The sequence below is a fragment of the Peromyscus maniculatus genome, chromosome 6 (genome assembly GCF_049852395.1).
Source record: "Peromyscus maniculatus bairdii isolate BWxNUB_F1_BW_parent chromosome 6, HU_Pman_BW_mat_3.1, whole genome shotgun sequence".
Taxonomy (NCBI): Eukaryota; Metazoa; Chordata; class Mammalia; order Rodentia; family Cricetidae; genus Peromyscus; species Peromyscus maniculatus.
Window position 1 is genome coordinate 121124080 of NC_134857.1, and position 16599 is coordinate 121140678.

The window sequence follows — 16599 nt, forward strand, 5'->3', positions numbered from 1 at the left end:
TTCAGAAGTCTGATTTAGTAGTACCTTGGCCAGGTATGGTGATATTTTATTTGTGCTGAAATGTAATTTTATTTGTATGTTAATAAATAAAGTTGTGTGGAGGTCAAACCTAATAACAAGCCACTTATCAGAAAGTCTGGCAGTGGTAGGACACACCCTTAATCCCAATCACCTGGTAGGCGGAGTCTCTGAGAGTTCAAGGACACAGCCAGCATGGTGACACACACCTTTAATCTCATTACCAACCATAGAGACCTGGAGGTCTGTATGGACAGGCAGTGACGAGGAAGTCACGTGGTTGGGTTTAGAACCAATGAGAAGGCAGAAGAGAAAGGCAATAAAAAGACAGGTTACACAGAAGGTCTCTCTGTCTCAGGGGAAGGACGGCAGCGACTGGTAAGCTAAAGGCTAGTCACCAGTTCTCTGACCTCTTGGGCTTTTAACTCTTTATTTGGCTCTGTGTTTCTTACTTATTAAGACTGTTTAGAATTATATCTACATTTAGCAGTCAGCTAAGTGGCGGTGTGCGGTGCAGACATGGCTTACAACAAGATCCCGTCTCGGTGGTTGAACTGTCCGAGGCGCGGCCAGCCGGTGGCAGGAAGATTCTTACCACTGAAGACAATGCTAGGGCCAAGATTTGATAGTCAAGTTGCTGAAGAAAACCGGTTCCATCCCAGTATGTTCTCAAATTATCTAAAGAGTCTGAAGGTTAAAATGAGCTTATTGGTGGATCTGACAAATACTTCCAGGTTCTATGACAGAAATGACATAGAAAAAGAAGGAATCAAGTATATCAAACTACGGTGTAAGGGATATGGTGAATGCCCCACGACTGAGAATACTGAGACATTCATTCGCCTGTGTGAGAGGTTTAGTAAAAGAAGCCCACCTGAACTTATAGGTGTTCACTGTACCCATGGCTTCAACCGGACAGGTTTCCTTATATGTGCTTATTTGGTTGAGAAGATGGGTTGGAGTATTCAAGCAGCAGTTGCTACATTTGCCCAAGCCAGACCACCAGGAATCTATAAGGGTGACTATTTGAAGGAACTTTTTCGGCGATATGGTGATATAGAAGAAGCACCACCACCACCTGTCTTGCCAGATTGGTGTTTTGAGGATGATGATGAAGATGGAAAAAAGGACTCAGAACCAGGGTCAAGTGATTCCTTTGATAAAAGGAGAAAAGAACGGTTAAAACCGGGTGCTATTTTCTTGGAAGGTATAACTGTTAAAGGTGTAACTCAAGTAACCACTCAACCAAAGTTAGGAGAAGTACAGCAGAAATGTCATCAGTTCTGTGGCTGGGAAGGGTCTGGGTTTCCTGGAGCACAGCCTGTTTCCATGGACAAGCAAAATATTAGACTTTTAGAGCAGAAGCCATATAAAGTAAGCTGGAAGGCAGACGGTACACGTTACATGATGTTGATTGATGGCACAAATGAAGTTTTTATGATTGACAGAGATAACTCAGTGTTTCATGTTTCAAATATGGAATTTCCATTTCGCAAAAATCTCCACATGCATTTATCAAATACCCTTTTGGATGGGGAAATGATCATTGACAAAGTAAATGGACAGGCTTTTCCAAGATATTTAATATACGACATAATTAAATTCAATGCACAACCAGTTGGAGATTGTGATTTTAATATTCGCCTGCAGTGTATTGAATGTGAAATCATAAGTCCACGACATGAAAAAATGAAGACTGGGCTCATTGACAAAACACAGGAACCATTTAGTGTGAGACCTAAACAATTTTTTGACATCAATATTTCAAGAAAGCTCCTGGAAGGAAATTTTGCCAAAGAACTCAGCCATAAGATGGATGGACTTATTTTTCAGCCTATTGGAAAATACAAACCTGGTCGATGTGATGATATTTTGAAATGGAAACCTCCCAGTCTGAACTCTGTGGATTTTCGACTAAAGATAACAAGAATGGGAGGAGAAGGGTTGCTTCCACAGAAGGTTGGCCTTCTCCATGTTGCAGGTTATGAAAGAGCCTTTGCACAAATCAAGTTGACAAAAGAACTAGAACAGTACAACAACAAAATCATAGAATGCAAATTTGAGAACAACAGCTGGGTCTTTATGAGACAGAGAATAGACAAAAGTTTCCCAAATGCCTACAACACAGCCATGGCTGTGTGCAATAGTATCTTGAACCCTGTCACCAAGGAGATGCTGTTTGAATTCATTGACAGATGTGCAGCAGCTACCCAAGGACAGAAGCGAAAGTATCCCCTGGACCCTGACACAGAGCTCATGCCAGCCCCACCTCCCAAGAGACTGCACTGGCCAACCTAGTCCCTGCCTCTGACCTCATGCTTAAGAGGAAAGAAGAAAGAGAAGAATGCTGTTGCCTCATTTACACAGCCAGAGAAATTGAAGAGACAAATGTGGCTTGGCACTGACACATGTGTTTTAAGGAAAGACATTATAAGAGAGTTCTATTAGTAATATAAGTTAGGATAGACAGTGAATCAGGTACATTTTGGACTTACCAAAATAGGATAGATAATGGAATTATTTTCTCTGAATTTGTCAAATGCAAATGGCTAGACATTGTTTAGGTATTTATTGGTTGTATATATTGTATATAGTTATTGTACTTATTGTATATAGTTTTTGTTATATTAGTTATAACGTTTTTCCTTTTTTCTTTTTATTAAAATAAAAAGGGGAAATATGGTGATATTTTATTTGTTCTGAAATGTGATTTTATTTGTATGTTAATAAATAAAGTTGCCTGGGAGTCAGAGCTAAGAGTAAGCCATTTAGCAGAAGTCTGGCAGTGGTAGCACATGCCCTTAATCCAATCACATGGCAGGCAAAGTATCTGTGTGTTCAAGGACACAGCCAGCATGGTGACACATGCCTTTAATCCCAGTACCAACCACAGAGACCTGGAGGTCTGTATAGACTGGCAGTGATGAGGAAGTCATTTGGTTGGGTTTAGAGCCAATGAGAGGGCAGAACAGAAAGGCAATAAAAAGACGGGTCACACAAGAGAAGGTCTCTCTGTATCAGGGGAAGGACGGCAGCAACTGGTAAGCTAAAGGCTAGTCGCAAGTGCTCTGACCTCTTGGGCTTTTAACATTTAGAATTACATCTACAGCCAGGGGCTCAATAACAAATACAGGCAAACAGGGAAAGGCAATTTGTGTCTGTTCTGTGTCATGGTAAACCTGTGGTGCCAGCTGTCTGCCAGAAATCTGCCCCCCAAATGCAAATATAGCAGACAATAATCCGTTCATTATACAATGAAACAGCCAAGAAGAACCATTATGGTGATTGAAAACACTTGCTAGGGCAAGTGTTTCTCTGGCCCAGTCCACCAGCTGGCAAAGGGTAGTTGGGCTAGGCTTTCCCTACATGCATAACTCCAAGGTTGATGTTAACACAAACTAAAGCGTTAATGGTGCCCCCTAGAGTTGTCTAATATGATATTCCTATATTCTGCCTAATCCACAATTTTACTGGCTTTTGTTTTGTTTTGTCTTGTTTTGTTTTTTGTTGTTGTTGTTGTTGTTTTTCTGTTCTGAATATCTAGAGGGCTTTTGGCATAAAAATGGAGAGGGCAAATGGTTGTTATTTGATTAGTTCTTGTTTTCTGTTGGGTCTCCTTGCTCATCATCCCACATAATGATCCAATTATATTTGGTAAAGTCAAATAGGTTTTAGTTTTTATGTTGTTAGAAGTAAGAACTTCTCTCAAATATTCCTGTTGACAGGTCACTTCAGTCATTCTGTTTTAATAATTAAGGAGTTCTGTACATATGAAGGAAGTACAGGTTAAATAACCTTAAGACAAAAGGAAAACCAAAATTGTTGTTTCATACAAGAGAAAAACTCAGCAATGAGACCACACCGCTTTCCACCCTAATTAGATTTAGTGACCTGGGTGGCAGCTTGTGCACACTCTTGCCACACCTCTGTGCTCTGCCTTTCTGTTGCTGTGCCTCATGAAAACCAGCTCTTTCTGTCCTACATTAAGGTGACCCTTACATTTCCTACTAACAGCTCATGCCCTCAGCATTCATCTTCCACTACATTGGCATCCTAGATTTTATCTTAGTTCCACAGCCTTCAGTCATGTGCTCATCCTGAACTGGTAATTATGGTCAGAAGACTGGAATGCTATGAGACTAAAGAGGGAGTGATAGGAACCCCAGCCACATGGACCAAGAGAGTGCGGGGCTGGTTATGATACAAACAAGGAGCAGATGATAGGAAAATAAAAGCAGCACACTTCCCCTCTCCCCCACTTAGCAGGTGATGAAACTGTGGGAGCTCTCGGAGATGTGTACTGACTTATGTAACAATTACTGTAGGGTGCTGTTTTCCCCTAACCTAGTCATTTTTGGGAAGGGTCAGACTTGTAGGTAATGAGTGATAAAGAATTTGTTTCTTTGTTTTAGACATGTCTTATGGTTCTCGAAAATATGGAAGAACCAGAAGTGAACAGATAAATTGCTACTGAGCATCATAAGAATATGTTTAGAGTCTTTCACTCAGTGATGTTCAGTTGATTTTCCAATACATGAAGAACAGGAAGCTTGGTTTTCTTGACAGATCTTACAAACAAAGCTCTCCCTGAAGGACTGGCAGTGATTGCCAAGACAAGCAAATGCCTCTTATATTGCCTTGCTTCTTTGCACTTCCAACTTTTGAAAGGAGATTGTCTGCTTTGATTTGGATGTGGCTCTTTTTGGGAGGAGAGCCAAGTGGCTCTCTGACCTGAGGGGCTTTGTGTGCTTCAGAGAGTCGTAGGCTTAGGATGTACAGGCAGCCCATGCTGTGGAGGAGATGCTTTCACAAGCGCTGTGTGATTCTGTGCCCACATCTTCACAAACAACATATCCCTGAGGAACACATTCTTAACTTCCTTTTGTTTACTTTGTAATTTGGTTCTGTGGCAGTCCATCTTGAAGGTACAGAAAGGGTAATGATTTCACAAGAACTTGAGTTGAACCCAAGCGGAAGAAGAGGGAGTTAAGAGACATGCCCTGAAATCAACCTGCTCATTTAGACTAAATTTGAAGAAAAACGGAGCATGAAAACAACAAATCTGTCTGACTTATCTAAAAGGAGTAGATGAAATCATCCCCACAGAAGGAAATGTGTAACCAAATCCAGCAGTTTATCACCTCTTCATGAGGCCTTGAAATAGCTCTATGGATTTATATTGTTTCCAAAAGACATGTGAGCCATGCTGCACTACCCTGTCCTACTGTGAACCATGAAATCAATCCATTGCTCTTTCAGACTTTGGGAAAATGATATGCTGCTAATGTCAATGAACTTACTGCACTCACAAATGTGTTTTCACTCCTCAGGTTTACTGGAGTGGAAGACAGGAAGGATATGCTTTCCTAAAAAGACCTCTATTTTCTAGACACGAGTGCCTTTTTGATAAAATGCCTCCTTAACACGACAAGCTGTGCCATCTCCCTTCCCACAAATAGCCGATTTCTCTGTATTAGCAAATGCAATCAACTCCCATTTCCTTTTGGACACTCGACAAAGGCAAATGGACAGTGTCCAAACATGTCTTTTCCCATATCACAAAAGACCAGGGCTAGATTCTCAGTGGCCCCGTCCTGCCACATATCATCCTCCTCTACCTGAGTTTCCTTTATTTTTTGCACATTACCTCAGTTTATTATCATCTATTTGATGGCAATTTTACCAGGGTTAATACCTAATTCTGTGGAACAGCAAATTATTTATGGGTTGCCAGACATAGTCTATACAAAATCTTATTGTTTTTTTCTATGAGTTGATTTAATATACACATTACATTTTTTATTTTAAAATAAATTTGTTAGTGTGTGTGTGTGTGTGTGTGTGTGTGTGTGTGTGTGTGTGTACAGGTACACTAGAATGCCAGAAGAGAGTTGGAGCCTCAATAACAGGCATTACAGGCTATTGTAAGCCATACAACACGGGTGCTAGGAACTGAACTATGGTCCTCTGTGGTGATATTGTGTCCCCCAGTATATTGTGCATCCTAATAAACTTATCTGGTGTCAGAGGACAGAACAGCCACTAGATAGACATAGAGGCTAGAAAATGGTGGCACATACACCTTTAATCCTATCACTTGAGAGGCAGAGATCCATCCGGATCTCTGTGAGTTCAAAGCCACACTGGAAACAGCCAGGGATGGTGACTCACGCCTTTAATCCCAGGAAGTAATGACAGAAAGCAGAAAGGTATTTAAGGTGTGAAAACCAGGAACTAGAAGCTTTTGGCTGGTTAAGCTTTTAGACTTTTGAGCAACAGTTCAGCTGAGATTCATTCTGGATGAGGACTGAGAGGCTTCCAGTCTCAGGAAACAGGACCAGCTGAGGAATTGGCAAGGTGAGATGGCTATGGCTTGTTTTGCTTCTCTGACCTTCCAGGGTTGACCCCAGTACCTGGCTCCAGGTTTGTTTTTATTAGTAAGACCTCTTAAGATTCATGTTACAGTCCTCTAAATGACATGCAATCACTCAACTGCTGAACTATCTGTCCCGCCCACAAATCAGCTTTGATAGGAATTTAAAAGCAGTGCATACAAGCATTTACATGGAATTAGAAAGTAATACAAATTAAAAAAAAAACAATAAAAACATATTGCTGATATCTCTGAGGAGACCAGGAAACATGGTTATGTGGAAGCTTGGGTCATAGTTCTCTTTTTTTTTTTTTTTTTTGTATCATCATGAGCAACTTCATAGAGTGGATGACACATCAGGTGGTTCTCTAAGCCGAGGTACTAACCAATAGTCAAAGACTATTTCTGATATTTATTAGATATGCATATTTTTATGAAGGTAATTCATTTCTCTGCCAGTATTTCCATCTTTATAATGGAAATAATGATATTATCCATGGTGCTACTGTGGGAAATAAATGAGAGAATGAATCTAACATCCACAATGGGGTACCTGGCCTTTTGTAAGTGCTTTATGAATGTTTGTTTTGTAGTCTTGTTTTTATTGCTAAACATAGTAATACCAGAGAATTTTCTTCTTAAATACATTTCCAGAATGTAGAAGACAATGTCCTCTGTAACTCAGTCATGTTTACCAAGCAAGAAACATCTAGATTCCCTAACAATTCCTCTGTTACACATAGAAATTGTCTTGGAGGCATGCACAAATGTTTAATATCTAAGTATTCATTTATCTAAGATATTTTAAAAGTTGTTTTTCAAAATATAGCTGAAAATGAAACATTTCTTATAGTTAGGCATGATGGTACATGATTGTTAACCCAGCACTTAGGAGGCTGAGGCAGTAGGATCATGAATTTGAAATCAGTCTGCATTACAGAGTGAGCTCCAGGGTAGAATGAGCTATGTCTTTGAGACTCTGTCTCAAAAATAAAACACAAGAATACAACCCCTGCCTCTTTTGAAAAAAGTATAAGTAGCAATTACTAGGCTGAGAAATAGTTCTCTGGACATCAAGTGATGGAGAAGCCCATTGCCCTAGGGATCACTACCTGTGACCAGCCCAAAGATCTCTATGCCTGATCATTAAATGTTTAAGTAAATAAACAATTTTGAAGGACTACTTATAAGATATGGAAGTAGGTCTAAAGTGGTTGACTACTTAAGTTTTTATTTTATTTCTAAAGGGGGAAACAATGATCAAGACCATATTCTGGGGAATTAACTCCATATATTTTTCATCTCAACTTTTTTTCTTTTCCTAAATAGATAATACATTAATGGCACTGCTTAATTCTGAGGTCTAATATGATTTCCAAAACAAGTTTACTGATGATGTGCCCAACTGTATTAGGTAGTTTTTTGTTTTGTTTTGTTTTTTAATACAGAATTTAATTAGATCCCAAATAAAACTGTTACCAGACAATGTCTTAAAAATTTAGCTACCTCAAGTGAGATCAGAGTTCTTAGAACATTTTGTTTATCCATAAACTTCTAAAACTAATATTTCATGGCTGAAGATTTTTGTCAGGTTTCACATGCTAGTCCTTATGTGAAGCATCAAGGAAGCTTTAGGTCTTGAAAGAGGGTTTTTGTTGTTGTTGTTGTTGTTTTGTATCTTATAAAAAATAGCTCACCTCTTTAAACTTCATGTAAAGAGGGCAGGCTAGACTAAAGTGACAAAAATTGCCCAGAGGGGAACACTGAATGAAAACTTTGAAGAAAACTATTTTCAGCAAAGAGCTGTCCAGATTTAATTAGTGATGGGGGTTAAAGGGGGGAGTAAAGGCCAAGGAGCCTGAAGGGACCATAAGAGTGAAGTGTCAAGGAGATGCCAGGCCTCACATGGAGAAGGAAGTGCCACTGCTTGAAGCTTTAGTAATTTGGTGTCCAGGTGTCAAGCATTCTGATTTCCAGTGGCAGGGGAGGTGACATTGAGAAACATTAACCCACTCTACAGTATGCTGGAGGTGATCCATATCCTTTCCATCTTCTTCAGTCTGTCGGGCATATTGTCCTTCATGTCAGTACATTTCATGTTCAGTTCAGTACAAGAATGCCACTGGTTCTGTCCACACAGATCTGATACAAAGGCAGGGGTTCACACTCAATGTTCTTGCTCATCAGCAGAATTAACTCTTTCCTTCAATTAGAGCACCAGCTGCAGAAACATCATTTTCTAAAAATGTCAGAATACATAAATTTATAGCATAACTACCTGGAGCTCAGGATAGCAATGATGTCGGTAACAGCTGTGATGCATGTTTGCCTTTATTGGAAAATGTGTAGAAATTTGAGTGTTGTAGAAACATCACCAAGCCCATAAATATGTAGCACTGTTTTGTCTTTAACATTGGGAATGTTAACTTATGTTAACATTGCAGAATTGTAGTTGGTACATAATAGGTTTATAATATAAACAATTTTCTTATAAGTAATGATTCCAAGGAGCCAGCAAATATACTGTGTAATTCAGTAGCCGAAGCATGAAAAAACATGTTCAACATGATCATATTTGTGTCTTTAAAAGTTATATGACTATTCACAAACATGTGCATATATCTAATGGCTGTTTTGTAGAATTCAATCTATGAAAATACCTTAGCGTAATTTTAGTAATGAAAGAGTAGTAGCATTTAAAAAAATAATTACTAAGGAAGTCAAACATCAACACACACATACATGTAACAACAATTAATGAATAAAAGATGATTTTGAAAAAAACAAGGGTTCAGTATATGGGAGAGTGTGAATTAAGGAAAGGGAAGGGGGAAATGATGTTATTATATTATAATCTCAAAAAGAGAAATAAATTTTAAAAAGTAAAACACTTTAAATAAACTACCAGGTGAATTATCTGCAAGAATTATGTGTCCAGAGATAAACACCAACTGGTTATCATGGCTTTTGTGTACCATGCTGACAGGAAATGAGGGACGGTAGTACTTTAAACCAAGGAGCAACAGCCAGACTGTGTATGTCTGCAGGAGGCAAAGGATACTGTTTATGAGATGTTGAAATGTTCTGGGAAAAAATGATTGCAATAGTTTCAGAAACATAGAAAGGGTGAGATCTATCAATCATATAAAGCCACACATAGAGAAGCACTTGTTGATAGTTTTTATGTAGGAAATGAAAAAGTGGCAAGAGGCAAGATTTAACTATCAGTTTCTGATCTGAGACAACTCTGTAGTAGTCTACTTTTAAATTTTGATGTTTTCTGTGCTCATGAACTGCCATGTGGACTTAAAGATGACGTTTTCTTTTTTTCTGTGCATTAAGTCTTTTACTAAATTGAAAGAATAACTTATTTAAGGAGGGGGGACTGAGGAGTGGAGGGAAGGGCCACTGCAGGCTGGATATAATGTATGACAGAAGAATAAAAAAAAAACAGAGTAAGCAGAGTTTCAATATGTATGGGGAATCTCAGTTTTCTCATTGTCGGATCTTTTAAATGTATGATAAACCATGTAGTCACACTTCAGTGTGTTAATTTTAAGGGTGACCATTACATCACAGAAACGGAGCACTCTCATTTTCAACATGTTTCCATCTTTTTTATATTTTCCAATATTATGAGTATAACTTTTTTTTTTTTTTTTGGTTTTTCGAGACAGGGTTTCTCTGTGTAGCTTTGCGCCTTTCCTGGAGCTCACTTGGTAGCCCAGGCTGGCCTCGAACTCACAGAGATCCGCTTGCCTCTGCCTCCCGAGTGCTGGGATTAAAGGCGTGCGCCACCAACGCCCGGCAAGTATAACTTATTTTTAATTGGTGGTATTTGTCTCTACTGTTTGAGCTTAGCCTTCTAACCACAGTATACAACATGTGATAAACATTTATACACACAAGTGCACACACACAAACACATATATACACACACAGAGTTTTGAGAATATTATGAAAATTCCTTAAAGCTAGGTTACAGGTATTTGAAGTTTTTGGTCTGTGGTGTCGTATAAACATGAAATTTTCTATAGCAGGTAAAGATGAATGTATTGTTTATAATGAGAATGCTAGAGATTCCACCAAACTTTGACTTATGATGCATTATCTATATAGATAGCAGGGTTTTGTGTGTGTGTGTGTGTGGTTTTTTTTTTTGGGGGGGGGATAGTTCTTGAAATAAGTCACCAGCTATAGATAAGGTCACTACATTTGAGAAAAAGTTTTAAAACCTTCTGGGAGATGGTAGCCCTGACCTGAAGTAAAATCATTCATCTCTCCAATTGCATTATAGGACTTTCACAGCTTAACAGCAAGGGATAGTTAGATTTGAGAAGACTAAAAAGGAATATTTTAATGGAATTGAAATAGACATTGAGGAGTCAATTCTGAATGCTGATTCTAAGCCACAAACTATGTGGAAGTAAGAACAAAATTTTAAAATTCTATTTGTAGGATACGGAATTCCCACATTCCAATTTGGAGGAGTGTTGGTAAAGAAATCGGATGTTAAATGAGTGTGGAACCATGTTCTGTAGAATACTCAGACATTCCAGCAGAAGCTGTTACAATTTCACTTTCATTCTGGAAATTTTATACTTATTGTATGCATGGACTGCTATAATGGTGTGGATCTGAAATGTCTCTGCTTCTGCTTAGTCTCAAATGCAGCAATGTTTAGTAGTGAGATGTGAGGGAGCCATCTTATCCATTGGGGATCTCCTGGCTTATACGGAAATGTTAGAAATTCAGGTGAGACATATTGAAGGGAATTGGTACTCAGAAGCCTGTGTTTAGACGTGGTTATCCTGTCAGCAGCCCCTTCCTCTCTCAGGCTGTTTGCTTCCTGATTGTCATGAGATGAACAGTCATGTGAGTCCCGGGGTGATGGATTCAAATGACCATGGACCAGGTTATGTATGTGAGATCTCAAACCATAAGCTAAAATAAGCTTTTTTTTCCTTTTAACTTGTTTATTTCTAGTATTTTGTCACTGCATTGAAAAGCAGACTAATGCAGGTAGAGATAGAATTGAGGGAGGAAAAACACAGGGCAGTTAAAATCAATATCAAGGCTCTTATAATAATTAAAATAAAAAGCAAGGGACTCTATTCTTTAATTTATCTATAACACCTTAATAAAGGACCCTATTTAGATTGTGAAAATAATGTTATAATAAGAAGTGAGGAACTGGTTTTAAAAGTAAGGTTAGTTTTAGAGAGAAGGTAGTCTGTGTATTGTCAATGCTGAGGACACAGTGTTAAGCAAAATGGAAAATACCTTAATTCATGGAGCTTGGAGATATGTGTGAAGGGGAAAATCAGCTTAGTGAACAAGTTAATTTGAGATAATAACAATAATAAATAACAGATGATAAGAAGAAATCAGAAAAAAAAACCCTCCTTTTTAGGAGTCATTTATTTGGATTTTGTGGTGTTGATTCTCTTCTTGCCTGGGAGACAAATTGAGCTGTAACCTTCAAGGCAAGGAGGAAAAGAACTGCCCTTCAAGAAAGTGCAAGTGGATGAGTATGGTGTGGTAAAGGTTCCAGTGCCAGGATGTCTGTCTCCACATGTTGGCAAGAGGACAGGAGGCTAAGACATGAGATGTAGAGGGCAGAAGCAATCAAATCAGGAAAGTCCTTGCTGCCTAGATGAAGAGTCTGATTTCATTCTCAGTCAATACAAAGGCATCGGGGAGTTTTAAGGAGAGAGAATGGAGGGGAAGGTTATGCATGTGACACGATCTGATAATTGAAGTCACTGGTGTGATGAGATGCCCGAGGGAGAGACCAGAGGCAAAACTTTGAGAAGTATCTGACTGTATTTAAGAAGCAAAGGAGAAAGTGGAAGGTCAAAGACACAGGACAGGAAGCAATATAGTGCAAATATAGAGTCCCCAAGGAAGAAGAGGTTTATAAATGGGAAGAGTGATGTAATACATCAGTGTATTACAAGCACAATAGATGAAGACAATAAAGCCAGATTTGCTGTAAGACTTCCCACTCACACCATGTTAGACTTAACCTTTGATATTTCATAAAAAAAATCACTTAGTCCAAAGCAGGTACAGCTCCTGATATATGGTATTAAAATTTGCATTAAGTTTTAATATTGATAGTATATTTGTACTTACAAACACTTGAGTTATGCCTTTGGAGGCTAAGACAATAGCTCAGTCCGTAGTGTGCCTACAGTTGAAACATAAACTGAATTGAGATCACCTAAACACATACACCACACACCACACCACACACACACACACACACAGAGAGAGAGAGAGAGAGAGAGAGAGAGAGAGAGAGAGAGAGAGAGAGAGAGAGAGAGAGAGAGAGAGAGCATGTGCCTGTCACCCCAGAGTTAGAAGCAGCAGAGATAGGCAGATCCCTGATGCTCATTGGTTAGCTAACCCAGCCAAATCAATGAGCATCAGGTTCACTGAAAGATCCTGCCTCAAAAAATAAGAGTGGAAGGTGATCAAGGAAATATACCCAACATACACTGCCCTCCATACCCACATATAAATGTGCATCCACATGAGCATAGACATATTAATAAGTACATACTTCATGCACTCAGTGTGTGTACATACACACACTCACAGAGAGATACCATTTGATACATGTATTTCTGCTATAATTTCACAATGATTTCTTCTCATGCCTGTGATTTTAGTTAATGAAATAATTCCAATACAATTCTGTGTTGTCCTGTGAAATTTCTTTAGGAATAACTACAAATTGAAAGGAAATGGAAGCTTTGAGTTCTATGACTGGCACTCTAGACATAGGATGTTTGGAAGTGAATAAGCACCACCCTTGTGCATGGACTGGCCATCTGGTAGAGACTGGATGTATACAGAGAAGGGGCAATGGAAATGAAGCCACAATGTAAACTTAGTCTGGGTGTCATGTTCAGAGGAAGGGATATTTCACCTGCTGTGAAGGGGATGAGCTGGAAGTTGAGAGAGATTCTGATGACTTGAGCTTTGTCTGCCTGTATTTTTCAGTTGTTCAGTTAAAAACTGATGTAGAGCATTCTAGGGTCATCAGTTCTGCCTCTGAGGCCTTTCAGTGATTGCTTGAGACACACTTAGATTATCAAGGATAATTCATTTTTTCACTCCAGGTTACCTATGAGGTTAATCACATCACAAATACCTTCACAGGAACACATACTCTAACATGTGATAGCTGGGAACCAGAGCCTCACACACTTGACCCAAAAGCTGACTACGTCACACAATTTTCCAGAAAGGACACAAGGATATGTGATGTGAATACATTAAAATAATAAATATCCACATCTTGGGGAGGCTTTTCTATAAATCCTTCCCATTAGTTAAATAATAGTGAAATCAGTACCAAGCTTATGTTTTCTTATTTGTCTGTCAATTGCTGTGGAAATCGCTCTGTGTGCTGTGAATATGTTGCTCCGATTGGTTGATAAATAAAATGCAGACTGGCCAGTAGCCAGGCAGGAAGTATAGGTGGGATAAGCAGACAAGGAAATTCTGGGAAGAGGAAGGCTGAGTCAGGAGATGCCATCTCGCCATCCAGGGAGCAGCATGTAATGGCACACAGGTAAAGCCACAGAAAATGTGGTGACATATAGATTAACAGAAATTGGCTGAGTTTAAGTGTAAGAGCCAGTCAGTAGTAAGCCTGAGCTAATGGCCATGCAGTTTTAATTAGTATAAGCCTCTGTGTGTTTACTTGGGGGATGAGAGTAGGAGAGATTTGTCCCGAACACCAACAGGCTGGGACACAGGAAAACTTCATGTATGTCTGTGCACCGTGCATTTGCTTGGTGATGGCAGAGGTCAGAAGAAGACATTGTATCCTGTATTTAGAGCTGGGTGTGAGTCACCATGTGGTTTTTTTTTGGACTCCTCTGGAAGATCAGCCAGTGGTCTTAACTGCTGAGTCATTTCTCCAGACCCAATTTTTATAATATTCTTATTTGTGCTCTTATTTATTTTCAACTATGGTTCACAATAAAAGTATAGGACTTCTAATGCTAACCACTAGAAGGGAGTAAGAAAATGGCAGGCATTTCCAATGATTCATTGAAGAGGACCATACACATTAGCAATTCATTCTGATATGCTAAAATCAAGCATTTAAAGGAGAAAATAAAGCACTAATGTATTATTACTTAATTATAAATATGGTATTTGCATAACAAGACTAATAAAATACTTCTATTATATACTCAGATTACCATAAAAATTATCTTCTTTCATGTAATTTCTATTTCTGTAAGATGTCATTTAAAGATAAAGAAGATAAAGTATAGCTTCAGCCATAACAGCAAGGACTGAACATATGGAAAATGATCATTGAATATAAATTCCTGAACAAAATATGAAAAAAGTAGTAAAGTATGTTAGTTCAAAGTCAGAGGTCATAGAACTGAGGAATTTGGGACAGAATTAAGAGAAAAGTGAAATGAAGCTAGAAATAAGTAAATCAAATTGAAATACTTGCAAATACCATGGTCCTCAAACATGGGTTTTAATGGAGACATGGAATAATTTTTAATGGAGTCAGTGCTCTTGGTTTTGAAAGTTGAACTTAATGAAGCATCCTAAGGTATTCTAGGCTGACACTATTTTTTACATGAGAGTTATCCAGTGTCTCTATCTCTGAATTTGGGCAAAAGCTCAAAAGTCATACCAAATATATATACATATTTGCACCAGCTGTAGTGGATTTGAAAAGCCTTCAAATAAAAGACAAACATTCCCCATCAACATTTCCACATTTTCTCTCCACAAGTAATGACCTCTAGTGTCTGCAAATGCCAGCTGCAAAGCTTTTCCTCATGCATCCTTATACTTGGCGGGGCAGTCACCTCCATACACATGTACACACACCCCTTTCTGTTGATAGATAAAGCATATAAAAATTAGCCAAAATTTGCTTTATTTACTTAGCTCAACACATACAAATATGAATCCTTGTTTTTATTGACTAAACAGTATGCCTGTGATGGATATTTCAGAAACCTATTGAACAATACTTCAGTTGGAGGTTGGTTATGCTCAATCTCATGCAAATAAGTTCAAATACCTTTTGTTGTAATATATTGTGTGAGTTTTAAATAAACATTACTTAAGTGAATATATTCATACATGTGTATGCAAATTTTTATGTCACTATATACAATGTGGTTTCAAATGAGTCGTGCAGCCTATTCAGAAATACATATTTTCAAATCCTTTTGATTCTGAAGTCTATTTGTTCTCTTGATATTCTAATGTAAATGTGTCTTCATTAACCCCTCATCATTCAAATTTCTTAGCTGAATTGTTCAGAAAAAGAAACTAGCCACTTTCTTATCTTATACTTGGTAAATTATATGAAGAAGAGAAAAAAATAGTTCTTTAAATTTTTTGTTCAGGTGCACAGTAGAACTTACATAAAACCTTCTTGTTCTCTTACTAGCAAGAGAACAAGAAGGTTTCATAGAATGAAAGCCAGAGATCAGAAGAACTTACCTGGGGCATAAGAGAGCCCTTCTGTTTCAGAAGTAGCTGAATGTCAACTAGCTTGTTAACTTTGTATCACACTCAGTAATAGAAGGATGTGGTTTGGAAATATTTGTCTGGAAGTAAAAAGTTTTTCTTTTAAAGTTAGAAATATTCAGTAGATCCAAAATGTGTAGTACATTCAAGGCATTATTGATCCAACTATTTGAATTTAAAGGATGAATCCAGTGATATGTTTCTTGATATGTAGACCATAGCCATTGTCTTCTAAAGGATATTTTAATCAAAATATTAAAAACAGCCTAGATTCTTAATCAAACAGTTAATTCCAGCTGCTTTCTTTTTGATAATATATCATACATTATCTCTCTGATGGATGAGTGGCCAAATGCAGATAAAATTAGCTTTTCAGTCATTCATTTTAAATTGCTCTCAAGTTCTTTGGAAGCAAATTCCATTTTAGAAGAATATGCTTCAAGTCTCAGACAAAGAGATAATGGTCCTATATTTTATGCTATGAGCAATAACAGTTTAAGTCTTGTGATTCAGAAATGTAGAAACTTATGTATTGAGTTGATGAAAATTAGGGCTTGATATAGCAATAAAACCAGCAACCTAAAGCTTCCAAGATTGATGTTCAAAGCATAATATTTTCCTGTCAAGAATTAGGTATAATGAAAGTCTATAAAGATAATACATGGTACAAAGCTGTC

General features: G+C 38.1%; 2 protein-coding genes across 6 annotated transcripts in view; both read left to right on the forward strand.

The window, feature by feature from the left end:
- Unc5c (unc-5 netrin receptor C) overlaps window positions 1-16599 on the forward strand; it is a 359603-nt gene that overhangs the window by 188446 nt on the left and 154558 nt on the right. The gene's annotated exons all lie outside the window — the stretch shown is intronic.
- On the forward strand, window positions 467-2497 carry LOC102908995 (mRNA-capping enzyme-like). 2 transcript variants are annotated; one of them, XM_016004747.3, is made up of 2 exons: window positions 467-2156; window positions 2191-2497. In XM_016004747.3, the coding sequence occupies exons 1-2, from the start codon at window positions 538-540 to the stop codon at window positions 2327-2329; spliced, it is 1758 nt and encodes a 585-aa protein (XP_015860233.1). In that variant the 5' UTR covers window positions 467-537; the 3' UTR covers window positions 2330-2497. The 2 variants fall into 2 exon arrangements, with proteins under 2 accessions (XP_015860233.1, XP_006986197.1); XM_006986135.4 differs by having other exon boundaries at window positions 469-2490.

Excerpts from the sequence above, each read along its gene's own strand:
- LOC102908995 (XM_006986135.4), top strand. The coding sequence starts at position 538 with ATGGCTTACAACAAGATCCCGTCTCGGTGGTTGAACTGTCCGAGGCGC.